The sequence below is a fragment of the Acipenser ruthenus genome, chromosome 21 (genome assembly GCF_902713425.1).
Source record: "Acipenser ruthenus chromosome 21, fAciRut3.2 maternal haplotype, whole genome shotgun sequence".
Classification (NCBI taxonomy): Eukaryota; Metazoa; Chordata; class Actinopteri; order Acipenseriformes; family Acipenseridae; genus Acipenser; species Acipenser ruthenus.
Window position 1 is genome coordinate 21,271,929 of NC_081209.1, and position 19,258 is coordinate 21,291,186.

General features: G+C 38.2%; 1 protein-coding gene across 11 annotated transcripts in view; it reads right to left on the minus strand.

Moving 5' to 3' along the window:
- Positions 1-14,581, minus strand: part of LOC117428233 (probable E3 ubiquitin-protein ligase HERC1) — a 60,246-nt gene extending 45,665 nt beyond the window's left edge. For 9 of the 11 annotated variants that reach the window (XM_058995017.1, XM_058995015.1, XM_058995019.1 and 6 more), the window contains exons 1-7: positions 14,301-14,521; positions 3,519-4,475; positions 2,812-2,907; positions 2,255-2,449; positions 1,230-1,541; positions 824-920; positions 285-428 (exon numbers count right to left, since the gene is read on the minus strand). In XM_058995017.1, the coding sequence (XP_058851000.1) occupies positions 285-428; positions 824-920; positions 1,230-1,541; positions 2,255-2,449; positions 2,812-2,907; positions 3,519-4,448 (1,774 nt within the window). In that variant the 5' untranslated portion in view covers positions 4,449-4,475; positions 14,301-14,521. Of the gene's footprint in view, positions 1-284; positions 429-823; positions 921-1,229; positions 1,542-2,254; positions 2,450-2,811; positions 2,908-3,518; positions 4,476-14,218; positions 14,522-14,560 lie in introns of those variants that run through there. The other 2 variants (XM_058995009.1, XM_058995008.1) reach the window with 2 other exon arrangements.
- Positions 14,582-19,258: the final 4,677 nt, after the last annotated feature.

Consider the following 19,258-nt stretch of genomic DNA (forward strand, 5'->3'; position numbering starts at 1 on the left):
AGTAATAACCCCTTCCTTTATTTTTAACTTTTCCATTTGAAACTAAGTTGAAAGAAATGCATTATAAACAAACTAAAGCTGCTATTGCACCAGGGAGGCTGGTTTGCACCCAAAGCAAATTATAGGTTAGATTTACACAGAACAGAAAAGCCTGAAACAGCAATTTTAAAGTGCATCTCAGCTTTCTTTTGAACACAACTAATAATTAATTGTTGTCAAACTTTGTTAAAATCAACTAAGAAAACCATACCCTTGGTCTATTTGAAAGCTTATGTTTTACTTACCATTGTCTCCACCTCCAAAGGACCAAACTGTTCGCCCATCTTTAGATAAAGCTATAGTGTGTGAACTGCCACAAGACACTTCACCTACATTGCTAATGTCTTTCACTAGAGTTGGAATATTACGGCTGTTACTGTCACCATGACCTACCAAAAAAACAAACAAAAGCAATTTTAATATTTAAATAATAAGAGATACTATACAGAGTATTTTTCCAAACCAAGTTGAGCGACGAAACATATTTAAGGAAGAAACTTTTGATATAAGCAAAACTTTTTATTTTTGGCAAGTAAACAGTCTGTTCAGCCAATCATGAGGTTTGGACCCCATGGTGGGGACCAATCAGAATACAATTTGTTTTCAGACGAACTTGTCCTACAGCCAATCATATTAATATGGCAATATGCCAAACACAAGCAGACGATGCAAAGATGACTGTGTCCATGTTGTCTGAGTTGCATTGGAACAATAATTGATATAATTGATCCCCCAATAATAAACAATATATTTGTAAAGCAGTATATCAGTAAAGCTGTATTACCTAATCTTCCAAAATCACCTTCACCCCAGGTGTAGAGCTCACCGTCTTCAGTGACAGCTGCACTGTGTCTGTAGCCAGCAGACACGCATACAACCACCTACACCAGAGAATAAAACACCTTTTAAACCACTGACTTCTCAATAAAGGACATTTGGTAGTTTTAATATGCTAGCCATTACAAAGGATCAATACAACTGTGAGTAATAATTCAAGAGCTGTGAGTCACATTAAGAAACACTAGAACAACGTGTTCTTTGCAACTAATAAATTACATACAAACACATTAAAGACAATAGGTAACAATTCTTCCTCTGGCACAAACATTTGCATAATGTAAATTCAGAGTTTTCACTGTGGTTTTGCAATCGCGTAATTTAAGCACTCTAAAAGGCCTGTTTCAACACACCTTTCCTTGCAGAGTGCCCTGGATGAGTTTAGGGTATTTTTGTGTCGAGCTGTTTCCATGTCCTAGTTTCCCATAGTCACCGTCGCCCCAGCTGAACACCTCTCCTTCAGTTGTAAAAGCGAGGGTGTGCCCATCTGAACCTTTAGAGGACGAGACTTTTTTGATTGCTCTGTGGGGTTCAAATGTCAGTTTTTTCAAAGTCGACTGGTTGTTAGAGTCTCCCAGGCCAAGTCTCCCATAGCTTCCTTTCCCACAGGCTCTCACAGACCCATCAGCAAAAATCACAAATGTACAGTACTGCCCAGCCTCAATCTAAAAAAAAAAAAGCAGTATATTGAATTAGTAAAATAAATGACAGGGTATTTATAATTTAGTCTTACATATACTGTTAACTGAAAATGCTACATGACATTTAAACCTTAACTAGAATAGAACATTAAATCATTTTGAAAAACTATAAAGCATTTCAGCCTTGATATGATGCCAGCTGCAATGGATAGCACTCTCAAAAAAGAAAAAAAGATCATATTAATGCCAGTAGCAATTTATTATTAATGGTTCTGCCATTTGAGTTTAAGAAACCTTGTCTTGTAAACTAGGACTGGAAAAGTTGTACTTTTCTCATTACATTTGGCCATCTAGTAGATATTACAGTACATCCCACAGCCAATTCCATTCTTCCTGTAAGTGAAACTGGGTTGCCCATTATATCTGAGTAAAAGCGGTGCTGTTTTATTATTGATAAATTCAATTTATCACACTGACTGGTATTCCTGCTTGTGTATTTATCTGAAGCTGTACATTGTATCTTGCTTTTTGTTTCACAATACATCTCCTAAAACATTTAACAGCCTTTAAGGTTTAGGTACCCCATTATTCTTTCCTAAAAAGTGATGCATGATTAAACTGACTATTAATCAATCAACTGATAGTAATCAGGACAAAAACAAAACAAAACGTATGCACAAACTTTGTGATTTCTGTACATGGTCATGGTAAATGACGCATACCCTGAAAAGACTTACTGTCTGAGCGTCAGCAAAGCTTGAAGCCAGTTTGGGCTGCAGAATTTTCTCTTGGGTACCCTCTACCAGCTGATGGCTGCTGTTGCTGCCCCAGACGTACACCTCACAGGTTTCAGACACCATGGGGGCATCTCCAGTCTGTATACTGTCTGGGCTGGCACAGGTTCTTGAGTAGTCTGATGCCATTCTGCAGACCTGTTTTTCCATCGCAACACAAAGGACAATAAGACTTACAGCTCATAAAAATGCATTTATCTTTTTGAAACCTACAACTCAGTCCATTGGGTCTTTATCATCTGAAAAAAACAAAGCGGGCAATTGCTGTTCAAATCTAAACGGAAGATGCTTTAAATAACACTTGGCTTTCTGGTGTTTTATATATTTTTGTACAGATTTACGGTCAGCAAAGGTAGAGCAATAACTTTATATAAAAACATCTCACACCCCCAGAATCTTACTTGTCTATTCTGTATTCTCTGTTTAGCTGCGGTCAGACTTTAGTGTACGTGGAGTAGTGTGTCTTTTGTGCATAACGTTGTATGAAAAGTGTGATTTACCTCTTCAAAGAGACAGAGCGCTGCCTCATACAAAGAGCACAGTCCATCTGGTGTTCTTGTGGGTTCCCTCCACTGACTCCGATCAGCTAAAGAACCCTGAAATCAAATGTTTAATAAAAAACAATGGATAGCAAATAAGAAAAACCAAACCATATACTTTATACTGATAATGCCATGGGGTTGACGAAGGATCTAAATACCACCATCCTTTAACTACAGTATATCAATTCTGCAGGTGACTTAACATCACTTACTATAATGTAATATACATAAAAGAAGAGTCATGAGAAAAAAGATTCTATTGTTACTTGTCCACAACTGTATCTTATTTACTAGGTGTAATTAATTTTGTAATAATTTACTTTGATACTGCTCAGCAAGTCTTTTCATAATTAAGGTAGTAATCGGAAACCACCCAAAAGGCTGTGTAGCTTCTTTAACAGTTTGTTTCACTACTGCAACTTTAACTGTTAAATTATATTTCCAGAAAACTAATGAATTATAATCTATAAGGTAATACAGTACAGAAACAGAAAAAAAACTATTGAAAGGTGTACAGCCTTTTGTAATTAATTGTAGCTTTACAGTAGTATACAGTAAAAACAAATATTTTTTTAAAGAATGAACCACGGTAGTACCGAGTCATTGAAGAGAGACTTATTCTACAGTACGTACCACACAACAAAAGTAGATCTTGGGATACTTACCAAAGACCGTCTCATCTGCATTAATATATTCATGAAACAGTCATAGCCGATCAGTCCCTCTTGATTTAGGGGCACTTTATTTTTTTCCATGGTACTCACTACGGCAGATGCCACCAGAGCCATCTCTATCCACTCAAGAAGGTACCGTAACGAGCCTCTCTGGGCAGCGAGGCCGAGCAGCAGTTCAGAAGCTAACCTTCGTCCCAGTATATCGGCACCAGAATTTGGCATAGTCACTCCTTTAAGAAACGTTGTCACTTGTGACAAACAATCCAAACCCATAGGTGGAATTTTGCTTTCGTTAGCTAGCGATAAGGGTGGCAGGGAGCTTATGACGTCTATGGCAGTGTGGATGACATCGTTGCACAAGTTCAGGCCCGGTCCTGGAGGGGGCATCATCCAGCTTTGTCGTAACAGTGCAAACAGCAGGCTAAGGCCAGTCCGTACTCCCATCTCTATCAAGGCATCTGTGCTGGACCTTGGCCGCTCACTGACCGAATGAATGTCGCTAGACCCAGAGTTGTTCTCGGGAGAATGCGGCTGCTGCTTTACCTTGCCTTTGTCATGGTATTTGTTGGAAAGTGCGTAGAAGATACGCTGCATTACCAGCAGCCGCTTGCGAAGGGCGGCTGCAAACGGAGAGTCTGAGCACACCATCTTGGCCAGTGCCAGCTGGCTGCTGAGGAGGGCGTCCAGGTAGTGTTCTTGCTCATCGCTGGACAGGGACTCTCGCTCGAAATCCGGCAGCTGGGGACCCTTCAGACAGAGCACCTGCTGAGGCAGCAGCACCACTTCCTTGTTGGTGAGAAGCTTGGAGTACAGGACAGAGACCCCCTCTCGGGTGGAAATGGACTCGCTGTCCTCTGTGATCCAAGAGCTGTTGAGATGCTCCAGCCATTTGAGCTTCACTGGAGGGATCATCAGCGCCATGATTGATCACTTGGGTGCCATCAGTCCCTTTAGAAAAATACAAAATAATTGTAATAAATCGAGAGCATATGATGGCATTTAATACCTCATGATCACTGGTAATGACATTTGATCATGTAATACACTTTATAAGATTACCTTAATGAGGACTTCCCTGATCAGTTATTTCTATGGGACCACTATTTCATGAATAAATGCTTTGAAAATTGCACTAGCCCTGCCACCTGTCCAGGGTTTCAGAACTACCCTCAATTTAATATAATTTAAAGAATTACTGTAAATCTGCTATTAAATTACATCACTGTCAATACAAAAATAAGTCTAAATAAAGTGCATTCTTATTTATTAAGTAATATTTGTTAATTCCCATATTTGAAATGTGTTAATAGCTTAATTATTATTTTTAGCTGTTTAACTGGCTTGATCTCAGCAACAAAAACTAGAAATGTAACATTTTACAGCTATTTTTCCTAATCTAAGATCTTGTCTTATGATGGCTAATTGGAACACTGCTGCAGCAGGGGGATCCTGGTTTCATACCCTGATGTCTTTCTTTATATTTTTGGGAGGGCAGCATTCTTTCCCTGCACTACTCTCATTGAAAAATAAATACATAAATGAATTAATACATATACACATTGCCATAAGATTTAGTCTGTATTTTAAAATAATAATATAGTGTACAGATAATCATTACTATTTGTTTATTTAGCAGACACCTTTATCCAAGGCAACTTACAGAGACTAGGGTGTATGAACTATGCATTAGCTGCAGAGTCACTTACAATAATGTCTCACCCGAAAGACGGAGCACAAGGAGGTTAAGCGACAATTACAACATTTTGACCTGCAACAAGTGAAACCTGAGGACTATAACAATGGTGTTTTTTTTTTTAGATCTACTGTATACCTTCCTCCATTCTTCCTAATGTAACAGGGACTACAGGTTTAGGGATAGTGTTGGGAGTACCCATCTGTTGTCATTGTCTTACATTTATAGCTAAAACACCACAAATGTTGTTTTCTTAACATAAATGTACTTTGGACATTAGCCCGCCATTGTCAACGATTCCCAGTGAATTTCGGGCAATGGTCTGTGTAACTAAGCCAATTTGTAACTTGGGGCAATAAGTGTTCTACCTGCCGTCTCTTATTTTTAGCAGCAGTAAGCCGGGCCAGGCAAAACAAAAAACAACTTTAAGAAAAGGTTATGAAGAAAGAAGAAATAACAGAGCTGTGTTATTACAGTGTATGCCTTGCCCTGCTGTGGATCTTCATTCTTCTAAAGCCGTGATCAGCAAGAATATTATCGCTGAAGAATCCTCCTGCTCCATTTGGATTACCAAAAATAACTGCTTTTTCCCCCCAGTTATTTTTTAGATTAAAAATATATTTTTGAGGGGCTCCCGAGTGGTGCATCTGGTAAAGGGCTCCGCATGGAGTGCAGGATGTGCCCTATAGCCTGGACGTTGCCGGTTAGAGTCCAGGCTATTCTACTGCCGACCGTGGACGGGAGCTCCCAGGGGGCAGAGCACAATTGGTTGAGCGCTGCCCGGAGATGGGGGAGGGCTTAGGTTGGCCAGGGTGTCCTCGGCTCACCACGCAACAGCAACCCCTGTAGTCTGGCCGGGTGCCTGCAGGCTTGCCTATAAGCTGCATTGTCCTCCGACGCTGTAGCTCTTGAGGTGGCTGCATGGCGAGTCTGCAGTGTGAAAAGAAGCAGTCGGCTGATGGCACACCTTTCGGAGGACAGCGTGTGTTCGTATTCGCCGCTCCCGAGTCAGCGCAGGGGTGGTAGCGGTGAGCTGAGCCTAAAAATAATTGGCTATTCTAAATTGGGAGAAAATGATAAAAAAAAAAACAATTGCCGACTTCTAACTTTCATTCTTGCCATTAGCAGTTCTTCTATTTTCAGTGAGGTGTATATATGGTATCTCTCTGTTATTGGTATTCTCTAATTTAGAAATAATAATTGAGAATGTATTTGATTTATAGAGCTGTTTGTTATAAATTGATGTCACTAGTTTCTAAAATGGTGTCTGAATTGTTAATTGAAATCTGTATAGTTGGTTCTCTTAATGTTGTTGAATAAAGCAATGAAGTATTCTAAAATATACAGGGGTTGCTTATTTTTATTTTACCACCAGTATATTTTAGTAGTTGTATTTATGATTGTTTCAACATTGACCACCTACTACTGGACAATGTCATCATTGCCCGGCCAATGTTGTTATTTAGATCTTTAGGACTACATTGACCCAGAAAATTGGCCAATGATGTGAAATACCGGCCAATGCTGTCTGTCATTGGCCGTTGCTGTTGCCCGGTCACTGACGTCATTGGAAGACCTTCAGTCTTTGGCCGTAACATATACACACCACACATTTATTTACAGTAGATACACACAGTGTGTATGAACATATACAGACGTGCTCAAATTTGTTGGTACCCCTCCACAAAAAACAAAGAATGCACAATTTTCTCTGAAATAACTTGAAACTGACAAAAGTAATTGGCATCCACCATTGTTTATTCCATATTTAATAGAAATCAGACTTTGCTTTTGATTTTTTATTCAACATAATATTGTAAATAATAAAACAAATGAAAATGGCATGGACAAAAATGATGGGACCACTAACCTAATATTTTGTTGCACAACCTTTAAAGGAAATCACTGCAATCAAACGTTTTTTTGTAGCTCTCAATGAGACTTCTGCACCTGTTAACAGGTAGTTTGGCCCACTCTTCCTGAGCAAACTGCTCCAGCTGTCTCAGGTTTGATGGGTGCCTTCTACAGACTGCAAGTTTCAGCTCTTTCCATAGATGTTCGATAGGATTCAGATCAGGACTCATAGAAGGCCACTTCAGAATAGTCCAATGTTTTGTTCTTATCCATTCATGGGTGCTTTTAGCTGTGTGTTTTGGGTCATTATCCTGTTGGAGGACCCATGACCTGCGACTGAGACAGAGCTTTCTGACACTGGGCAGTACGTTTCACTCCAGAATGCCTTGATAGTATTGAGATTTCATTGTGCCCTGCACAGATTCAAGGCACCCTGTGCCAGGCGCAGCAAAGCAGCCCCAAAACATAACCGAGCCTCCTCCATGTTTCACTGTAGGTATGGTGTTCTTTTCTTTGAAAGCTTCATTTTTTCATCTGTGAACATAGAGCTGATGTGACTTGCCAAAAAGCTCCAGTTTTGACTCATCTGTCCAAAGGACATTCTCCCAGAAGGATTGTGGCTTGTCAATATGCATTTTAGCAAATTCCAGTCTGGCTTTTTTATGTTTTTCTGTCAAAAGTGGAGTCCTCCTGGGTCTTCTTCCATGGAGCCCACTTTCGCTCAAAAAGCGACGGATGGTGCGATCACAAACTGACGTACCTTCACCTTGGAGTTCAGCTTGTATCTCTTTGGCAGTTATCCTTGGTTCTTTTTCTACCATTCGCACTATCCTTCTGTTCAGTCTGGGGTCGATTTTCCTCTTGCTGCCGCGCCCAGGGAGGTTGGCTACAGTTCCATGGACCTTAAACTTCTTAATAATATTTGCAACTGTTGTCATAGGAACATCAAGCTGTTTGGAGATGGTCTTGTAGCCTTTACCTTTACCATGCTTGTCTATTATTTTCTTTCTGATCTCCTCAGACAACTCTCTCCTTTGCTTTCTCTGGTCCATTTTCAGTGTGGTGCACACAATGATACCAAACAACACAGTGACTACTTTTCTCCATTTAAATAGGCTGAATGACTGATTACAAGATTGGAGACATGTGTGACACTAATTAAAGAAACTAATTAGTTTGAAATATCACTATAATCCAATTATTTATTATCTTTTCTAAGGGGTACCAACAAATGTGTCCAGGCCATTTTAGAATATCTTTGTAGAATAAGCAATAATTCATCTCGTTTCACAGCTTCTTTGCTTTATTCTATGACATATCAAAGGCATGCAAGTATACATGATAAAATAGCTTTTAATTTCATCACTTTTCAGGAGGAATGAAGCATTATTTCAATGAGCTGTAAGGTTACCAACAAATTTGAGCACGTCTGTATATGGCTGGCTGCATTACTGAACACTAACTTTAATTCAGAGAGATTTATGACAGAAAAATCTGGAACAGCAATAGAGAATCTCCAAAAATTCATAATAATTGGATATGCTTATTTACAATTTAAAACACTTTTTTATTATTAAGAAAGCAATGACTGTTTGAAGAATTTGCACAATTTGTTCCAGTGTTGTACAGTTGCATGTTACTAGCTACAGGACCTAAAATAAGAAAATGTAACAACTTGTCTGCATACTGTAATTAATAAATGGGAACTTTCAAATCCCATACAAAACTTCCTTGCAAGCTCAGTCAGCAACTGGAGAAATGAAACTCCCACTAAATCTACTTGTACTTGAACCGATCAGACTAATTACAGGAATTATCCAACCAGTAATAAGTCTCACTTGAGTCTGCAGGTCTTTAATTGATTACCTTTTGAAAAAGATCCAGGCAACTGTGGAACACTTTTCCTTAAAGAGCGCATTTAGCAGGAGCCCAATTGCTGGCACTTGATCTGTATCTCACAAGGTACAGTACCAGTAATGAGAAAAAACAGATAAGACAGAGTGCAGGACAAGTGGATTTCACCACCTCTTTAAACAGTGGCGTTCCAGACACTGTTTAAAGGAGTGGTTCAGCTGCTACCAGGGTTGGCTGATTTCAATCAAGTTGATTTAAATCACTGATTTAAAGCATGATATGAATCACTTGATTCTTTAAAAAAAAAAATCATTTTTTTCATTTCCTACCTATTTTATAAAGTTTCTATTGGAAAAGACATGAAAAGTATGTTTTAAAAACATTTTATTAACACAAACATCTTAAACTCTTACTGTGTATAAACTAAAACTCTTAGGGCTGTATTCTGATCACAGTGCAAATGGGAGTGCACGCGATTCTGTGGCGCATAAATGGAGAGGAGACGTATAAACAAACTACTGCACTGAAATGGTATTCTGAAGAAGTCTTGCTCAGTTATACAGCGTCTGCCCCATCATGAACATGTTCACCGAAGCGATTCTGATGACAGTGCAAAGGGGTCCCAAATAGACAATTGAGCACTATGTTAAGAAGACTCGCTGAAACCAGGTTTATTTAGTGGTGCAATCAGGAACTTTAACAATTGAACACACTATAAAAAGCAAAGTAATCCAAAGTAACAACTGTGTGTGTTTGGACTGACACAGAAAGAGGAAACCAAAGAAAGAAAAGTAAAAGAAAATAACAACTGGGGTGAGTGAGGGGTATTTTTCTCTGGCGTACTCCATCGCTAAATTCTTGTAGTTCACATTTAGAGGATGCCAGTGATAAATAATTTACTTTATTTATATGTATTAATTTAACATTAATTTAGTTTGATATGTAACTATTCACAAACCACCACTTCCAACATCCTTAAATGTAGTTTGGAGGTACTGTAGAGCTACAACTATGGTACTCCCCAAAAAAAAAAAAACAACACATTTTAAAAAAAATTAAGATTTTAAAAAAATAAATAAATAAATAAATTGCAGGCCCTGGCTGCTACTGTAGTCTATAGTAATTATATGAAAGTTTCATAGAATTTCAAAATTGTTATAAAATAAGGGGAAAGGACTGTTTTCACTTTCATAAACTTTCTAATACTATACAAATTTCAGTCCAAAAAGCATTGATCTACTTAAATATGTATAACTTGTCTCTTAGCTGAGTGCAGTTGAAAGGGTGCAGTACAATAGTGTTCCTGCTATTTCTGAATCTTGCCTGATGACTTAATACAATGTAACAGTACACTGATTCCACTTTGAAGGGCTGATTAGCATCAGTAGGAAACCTGAAACTGGCTACAGAATATAAACAATCTGGCACCTACTGAAATGATACTGTTAAATATTAATGCATTTGGGATACTTGTGTGAGAGACAAGGGCAATTGCTAGACATGAAAGCATAAGGAGTGCTCATAGTTGACTTCAATGGACTGAAAGCCCTACTAAGCAAGTACCTCTGCACTAGACAGTGATACACTGTGCCTTGAGGAACCACCTTGAGTGCCACTGATTTAGAAATATATCTGGTCCAATATGATCATCGTTGTGGTTTCTTCCTGATGAAATGTGGGTTACAGCAGTCAGGCGACAATGTGCATTTCATATTGGATAGAGAAACATTAAACAATTTAAATAAAATAGGCTATTTTTAAAGGAAAATGTATCATCTGAGAACATATATTCAGGTGCAAGAAAAGGATAGTATATTATTTAAGTGATAGTGCCAGTCAATGAAGGCTCTACTGTGTTGTAGTTGACCACGACGGGAGTGATGTGTCCTGAGCCAAAGGTAATGGTGCTGATGAAAGTCAAGGTCACTTACCACATGGTAGAGCCTTCATCGAGAAGGCATTATCGCGGTTACAAAAAATATTTTTCTCATTATTTTCTTTAAAACAATACTTTAAAACCTAGATTTACTTTGAAGTTATAATGATTCATCAAGTACCCTTCCTCTGATTAAAGGTTTAGGAAAATAGTCCCGAAAATGTTCCTAAAGGATCACATACATACAGTAACGAGAGGGGGAAAAAAACTTTATTAAACAAATAGCTTTTTACTTGTCAGTTGCTTAGTCTATCAGCACAGTGCAAGATATCTGAATGGAGCAGTATTATTGAATTGTCCATGTCTGTTGTTGCTGAATATGCTGAGCTGCAGTCTGTGGATTGGCTGATGCAGCAGTGGCAGGTACAGGACTGGTTGCTTTTGTAGTTGCAAAGTATTGATTGGCTAGTTTTGATGGATAATAAAATTAATTTGGACCAACTATGTCTTTGTTTAGTATTTGTCCACTACATGTGAATTGAGCTTTCATTACAGTAAAAATGAAAAAGCCGGTACCTGCACGGATTCATTATAAATTGGATTTACAGTTAAAGCTGTGACGTTGTAGGGGGTACAGTACAAGCCCACTAGAGCTGGAAGCTGATTGGCTGATGTTACTGAATTGTTTTCTAATAGTAGGCCTATGTTATGCTGCTGTGGTTCCTATTCAAATGTATTTTATTTTTACATATCTCATGGTCATTTTTCAAATCTCGGTTGCCTTAAGTCTTCGTGTAAAGCGCATGTTCCTCAATGTGTGCAGCACATTTCAGATTTCCAACTGCAGATGTGTGTAGGATCCAGTTTCAGACATGAAACATGCACCGATTTCCTGATCTTGTTAATGCATTAAGGAAACCATACTTTGAATCCCTACAGTCCAATTAAGTTCAGAGAAACAGACTCTCACATGGATTTTCACATTTTCACAAGAAACGCCTACCACAGCACAGTTCTCGTATGGTGAAGGAACATACAATTGCCCTGGCAGTCCAAGTCGTATCTGGGTGGCAGGCCTGAGATGACCCAAACTTCCCAACACCTGGAAACTAAGCCAAATTGATATCATTTTTATGGCTACTGCCCATTGCCAACCAAGGCTGGAGTGCTCTATTTTGCTTCCATTCACATATGATAATATTATTAAATAATAATAATAAACATTCTTATATCTCCCATACTGTTACTGTTAAACTAACCCAAAATAGTGTACAGTATTCATTGGGCCAGACCACAGAATCATACAGACTACTCCTTTAGACAGCACCTCTAGCACTGGTGTTATCTGCGCTACATTCTTAGTACAGTAGTCTCCAGCTAAGAGAACACCACTCAGGAAGCAAGCAAAGTGTTCTCTTAGCTGAAGTGTTCTTTAAGACAGCTGACTACCAGTCACAGTCTGTATTATTTGTCATGATGCACATGCATCAACATATGAAATGAACAGAATAAGTAAGAGAAAAGCTATAGGCAAGTGTATGTTAATAAATCTATAATAATAAAGTCTATAATAATAAAGTAACAGACAAACTGACGTTAATAAATTACCTGTCAAACTAAATTAACACAGCACCCCTACACACCTTACAAAAATGCAGCAGCAGCTCTAAATTAATTATGAATACCAGTACAGGAGCAATATTCAAGACACATGCACACAATTATTTAACAGAATGGTGAAGCTACTCACCAGAACAAAAAACAGCAAATTGCTCGGCGACTTGTGTCTGATTCAGGATTTTTTTTTCCAGGAGCTTGAATTTCCAACTTTTTGTAGCCAGAGAAAAAGCGGTGCGAGGTTCCTATACACGGAGACTACTGAAGTAGTAAATTTTTATGCAAGTTTGCATTGTGCATAGAGCTCAGACCTTTTCATCTTCGTTCAACTAATCACTTATTGAAACTGTAATACTAATATTTATCTAGACCACGTTCTGTACATTAAAAAAAATCTATTTTTAATTCACAGCAGTATTAATGTCCTTTATCCCATATTTCAAAAGACAGGATTAGATAACACATGTTAATATTTGCACTGTTGAACATTTTATTTATATGCCAGTTAAATGTAGAACATGAACCCCCATATTATAGCGCATAGTTTCTCACAGGTTTGTGTGCCTTTTAATTAAAGAAACACAAATGAAATGGTGAATAATCATAAAATAAACATTATCTCTGCAACACTGAATACAAATAAAAGAATCACTTCTGGTACAGTAACTTAACAGTGGGCCTGCACTTTCTTTAAACACAAAAAGTACAACCAGCCGCCACAATTACAGTACTTTCTACATAAATATCTCCAGTTAGGAATCTTAATGGTGGCAACACTGGCTTGCTGGTCAGAGCATCAGTGTAACAATTAAAGGACTGCTGGAGTGCTGCTGCTGCTGCTGCTAGAGACAATAATGATTATGGACAGTCATCACAGCTCATGGAACAATGTGGTCGGAACTAAAGCAGTACAGAGAAGCTTAAAATCACTTAGCAAACTATTAATTATTTAATGCATTTGCCAATGCCTATTTAAAGTAAACGGAGAAATAGCACGGTTTTACAGTCGTGTTCATACAAAGCGTGTCATCGGAACAGCCCAAGTATTAACATTTACAGTAAGCTGCATTATGCTAACCCTATTATATCGAGTATGTCCATTTTCTATTATATAGCGCATACGTTTAAAACGGCAGTCTCGTTTCCAGCAGTAGTACTAAGCATCACAAATCACACAATGCAAATCTAAAACGAAACAAACAGAATCTGGGCCCTAGCATTTACAGTACAAGTGTCACATCACATTAATAATAATATATATACTTTTTTTAAAAAAAGGAATACATGTAGATTGCAACAAATCAATCTCTAAGTTATTAATAAATAATTGAATAAGAAGCTTGGTCGAACAATATGACAGGCTAAAATTATGGGTGTCAATATGAATATACTGCAACCTAGTATTACAGTAAATCGGTAAACTTAGAACCACCTAGTCTTGTTTAGCAACGAGTTATCTGTACTATATGGACGTCAAACAAGAGAAAAATAATATTGCTAGTTTTTGAAAATGAACATGCAGTATTACCGGTAAGTTGTTATATTCAATATGTGACAGAACTGGGTACATTCAGCAAGACCTGCAACTCCCTTATTCCAAAAAACTATGTTAGTCGTTGTATCTTCATAAGCTACGAAAACCAGTATTCCTCTCCCAATCCACAGCCAAATCTGGTCGCCCTCCTTCTGTGATATGTCCCTTTAATGTACGGCTACGATTAATTACGCCAGCCCGAGGATGCAAGGCCTACCCCCGGCACCGTTACGAAGCAAACACCCAAAGCAGAACAAGCTTACCGCCTCTTCCCCCTCTGCACTCATCCACCCGTACTTCAATGCAAAATGCAACTGCATATGACCAACAGCGCGCTGTGCTCACCCTTTTTTTTATATCTCCGACGGGGTATTTTCTGTTGTAATAAAAATCCTGTCAATATCAATGCATCCCCATGCTCTCCCTCCTCCCTGCTTCGTTTATGCAGCTAACTTTCAGCGCAATGAAATGACACAGCCACGGTCAGCCTGAAAACGGCGTCGTGACGTATTCTGTTTATTGTGTGCAAGCCTTGCCAGGTACTGCAACTCACGTGAACCGCTGAGGGGTTCAGGGTTTGAAAAACACTTAGATAAACCACGTACAGTTTATAAACAGTAGCTTCATTATCCACCCTTTAGCACATGAGCCGCTCACCCTCGAATACAGCAATTGGTTAACTCAATCTCCTGCAGGATAGGCTATGCGCTGGAAAATAATACAGGTCTTTCCCATTGGTCAGAAATATTAATAAACAAAACTACGTTCATGGTGCTGTTTAGTGGCAAAGATTATGGCCGTGGATAAAATGTGTGCAATAATTTTGCAGTTCCACAGGCTAATATGCAAATGTACTGTGCTTTGGCATTGCTAACCTTTTTTTTTTTTTTTGTAGATTAAGCTTTATCTGTAATTCAGCATGCTTTCAGTGTGCTTCTTTACTTGTATATCATTATTCACCAGTACAGTCAACACCCTAATCAGCTGATAACAACATAATCCTCAACTGAGCGTTTCACACAGGAAAAACGAACCTACCGCTAGCCTGCAGTTAAATTGAAATCACTAAATTAACCTCACATTGTCCCCAAATTAACACTGTACTGCTGTCTACAGCACAATCATTTTGTCAACGTCAAGTTCTCCTTCAGAACATACGATTAAAGTTATGGATAACTTTATTTGGAGACTAGCAGTCTTCGTTGGCATACATTATTAACCTGCTGGAAGTCCTCAATTTGAATTGCTTTTGATGACTGATTTAGGATAACTTGAATATCTTCTCAGTTGCCACATCACGTAAAAGGTAGCTTGGCAGTCAGGTATATATCCTTTCTGAGAGTGGAATAGTTCTGTTTTATAAATAGTATAAAGACTGGCAGTAGACTGTCCACCCTATAAGGCTTTTCAATGTAGTTTGGCTATCATTAGTAAATGGACTTCCGACTGTATTGGAAAAATACCCTTGTTCTAAACCAGAGACCTTATAAGGTAAACAAAGTTTCAAATTGACAAATACATTTATTGGGTGTTAAACAGTTTTCAGGAAACACAAGAAGAATGATCTGCAGTATGGTCACAATTACAGTCATGAATTGAGGACTATTAATGATGTTATTGGTGCGAATAACATTGATTTTAAAAGCTACTCCTTTAGCATAAATGGGATCAATCTTTGGTGTTCATTTGGTGTTTGAGCCTTTAAGTAATATAATTCCCTTCACAGCTCTGCAAGTGCACCCCAATCCCGCCCTGAACCCCTGCCATTCTGTCCCGGGCCTCTCTCAGTCACTGCCAATGCTACCCAACTTCAGAAATAAACAGCAAGGAAGGCTAGTGAATTTGCCTTCTGTGTCACCTAGCTCCCATACCCAAGTAAGTCACATGTTTTTGAGTCATGACACTATAAAGCGATGTTTCCAATGCCACCTGCTCTGAACCCCATTCTCGCTGGCCACACCGGTCCAGTGATTACACTCTGTAAGCAGGTTCATTCACGTCTCTGTGAGAATGGTAGTAAAACATTCTCATGGCAGGTTGGGTGAGCAGAGGGTCAAGGGTCAAAAGTCATTAACTTCATTTGAAAAGCTCAGATATAAAAATGTAACCTTGGGGAGTAATGAAGATCAAATATTAAGATGTTTTTTACAAAGAGAAAAAGTGTATTTATTTATTATTACCATTATTTTTTATCAAGTATGATTCTAACAAACAGTACCATATGCACCTAACATTATGAAATAATAATAATAATAATAATAATAATAATAATAATAATAATAATAATAATAATAATAATATGTTTGAAAGGTAATTATCCCTTTAAGTCAGCATCGTCCAAAGTTTCTATTGTAAGTAATGGAGGGTGGTAATGACAACCCAGGTTCCTTATAATTACATAATCTGATAAACTTGATTTCATGCAAATGTTTTTCAGGTCCTTTGCAATTGTATGTCATTTTAATGTGATTAGAAAAATCCATAGGAGGCTAATCAAGGCAGTTATAATGTTAACCATGTAGTCTGACAGACAGACAGACGGACACGATCACCGCATAAGGCCCATTTTTAGAACGAAGACTCTAAAAGCTGGTTGTGTTTATTACAGTCTGGCTAATAGTCATTGTGTATAGACTGCCAGCTGCAGTTATTTATAGATAACATTTGTGCAGAAGCTTATTGGAAGCGTAATTGGTCCAATTAATTCATTTGGTGTACAGTTAGAACAAAAGCCAGGAGGGACAGCGTCCCTCCAGGACCAGGGTGTGATACCCCTGCTTTAAAGCATTGTATTTCATCTGTAAGGACAGAGGGAAGACAGTCATGATTTTATTAAGCTGCTAAACTTCCTGAAATAAAAGGAGGAATTTGACATGACTACAATACTGAATACACAGTGCATATTGGCTTGTAATTGTAATACCACTGGTCTTAAAAACTGAATAGCATTTTCACTTTGGTACTATCAATGGCTGTGGAGCATTGTGATGTCATTGTAATGACTATGTATCCATTGCAGTTGAATTATTACTTTTTTAATGCTGAAAGTACAGGAACACATTAAATATTTTATTAGCTAGCAAAATTATTAGTGTGTGTGTTTTTAATATCTACTCCACTATTCAATGTGATGGTGTTGGCTTGTTTTATTTTCAGTGGTAACAATTCCCCAGCAGTTTCTCAACAGCTCTGTTGATTGAAAAAACATTTCCAATGTCATAGACAAAGCCATGCTTAACCTTACCAGCCTAAACTGTAGAACTGCACTAACAGTTCTATCACAGTTCCTGAATTTCTGTTTACTTCAGTATTATTTGGTTTGCATTTACCAACTCATGAACAAACAGTATGATTTACACACTTGACTTCCTGAGATAATTTGATCACACCCAATATCTCCACACAATTTACTTGTAAATAAAACCCAATGGGTTAATGTCAGACCTCGCCTCATTTATTACGTGATCATGCATTTGCATTCACATCCACCAGAGGGCAGTACTGCACTAGGCGCGTCCAGCTCCATGCACGATTTGTTAAGGCATATTTCTAAATGCAAACACAACTTTGGCTGAGGGAAGTTAGCAGAGTGCAGAACAAGGGACCAGGGACCAATGTCCAACCTGAAAACTTCTACTTACCTGTCAGCAGTCAGTTAGACTAAAATACAGCACTTCTCTAATATTTTCACTACGTTCCTTTGCCATGACCTGTGTGGTGTACAGTACATAGTGTTGCTAATTTCTCATTAAACACTGTTATGGTTTTCTTTAAATATCCTATGCCATAAATTGACTGGAAGTCATTTCCATGTCAGCCACTCAAACCAACTAGCCTTAAGTCCAGTAAAATTGGTCTTGCATAAAACGTCTAGATAAGACAGTTGCACAAAGTAAAAAGCATCAAGGTCTCCCTTATAAAAGTTTACTAAGATAAGTTTGCACATTATTTTTGTAGTTTCCTCATGCTTTACCCAAGGTTATACAAAGCATTTATCCCAGTTTTCCATGGTTTGCCATGTTTTTTTTTTTTTTTTTAATTTGCTTTACCATGTCTATCTGAGATTTCACTTTGCTATGCTTTTATTAAGGGTTAGACTTATCTTACCAGTCCTCTTTTGGTCCTGTCAGAATAATTCAAAATAGCTGCCAGTTACTCAGTAAAAATGTTCAAAGAGTATGAGAAATTCATTTTTATTTGGAATAGTTTAAAAAGGCTCTAGTAAGAAATATGGACTACACCAGGGAAGACGTTTTTTAACATGTAACCATTTTTGGGGGGGTCTGAAATGTTAACTACAGACACTTTCCAGTGTTATCTGTTTAATCCAGTGTACCAAGACCAGCGATAGTGTTTAAAAAGCAGTTTAAGGCCCTTGTGTGCTGCTGCTTGACTGAACGCTGAACTGCAGTACACATCTAAAATTCCTCCTGCTGTTTCTGAAACAGAAAACAGCAATGCGTCTCAGAACCCAAAGACAGCCAATACAACCTCTGGATAAAGTGAAAACTCTGTCCTTATAGACAGTTTCACCCATTTCCCTTCTAAGAAAACAGAACTGCTTCCTACAGGAAGATTAGCCCCTGGACCCCTAACAAAGAACAGTGTGTGCTTTGCTCAGCTTCAGTGCTATCCCACATTCAGCCTTAACAATGTTGGGAGGCGTGGAGCCCCATCTTCTGAGTCTGTATCAACACAGGAGGCTGCGGAACCTGCTATTTGCATTAAAAAAAAGACAAGCTTCTTTCTGAGGGAGAGTGGGAGAATGATGACGTCAAAAGAGACAAAGAAACTGGAAACCGAGGTAACATGTTTCTGTTAGAACAGCACACTGAATTTAAAAGTCAGCAAAGTCTGAAAGCTGTGATTCAAAAAACAATATTATTCATGATTAATTAGAACCACACTGCGTTCCAAAACGAACACTAAAATTTAACAGAGAAAAATCAATCCCCTTTAAAACCTGCGTCGCCCTGTATGCCAAATGGATAAACTCAGACAACAAAAAGGGAATTGTTATACCAAGAACATTATAGAGCAACAGCTGCAGACCTAGTTCTTAAATAAATCTTTAATATCGACCAGTAACTGTTGCACTGGTCCTACGCACAGTTTTGAAAGAAACACACGTTACCTATTTGGGTCAAAGGATGTTACTGAAAGCAAAGAATGTCAGTCACCAGGGGAAGCAGCTGGTTGGTTAATGAAGGAAAGAAGGTGTTGAAAGGGTGGGGGTCAGTCTCACTCTCCAGGTGAAATAACCAAGGAAGTTAAAAGTCTCTACATTACATAACTGAATTGTT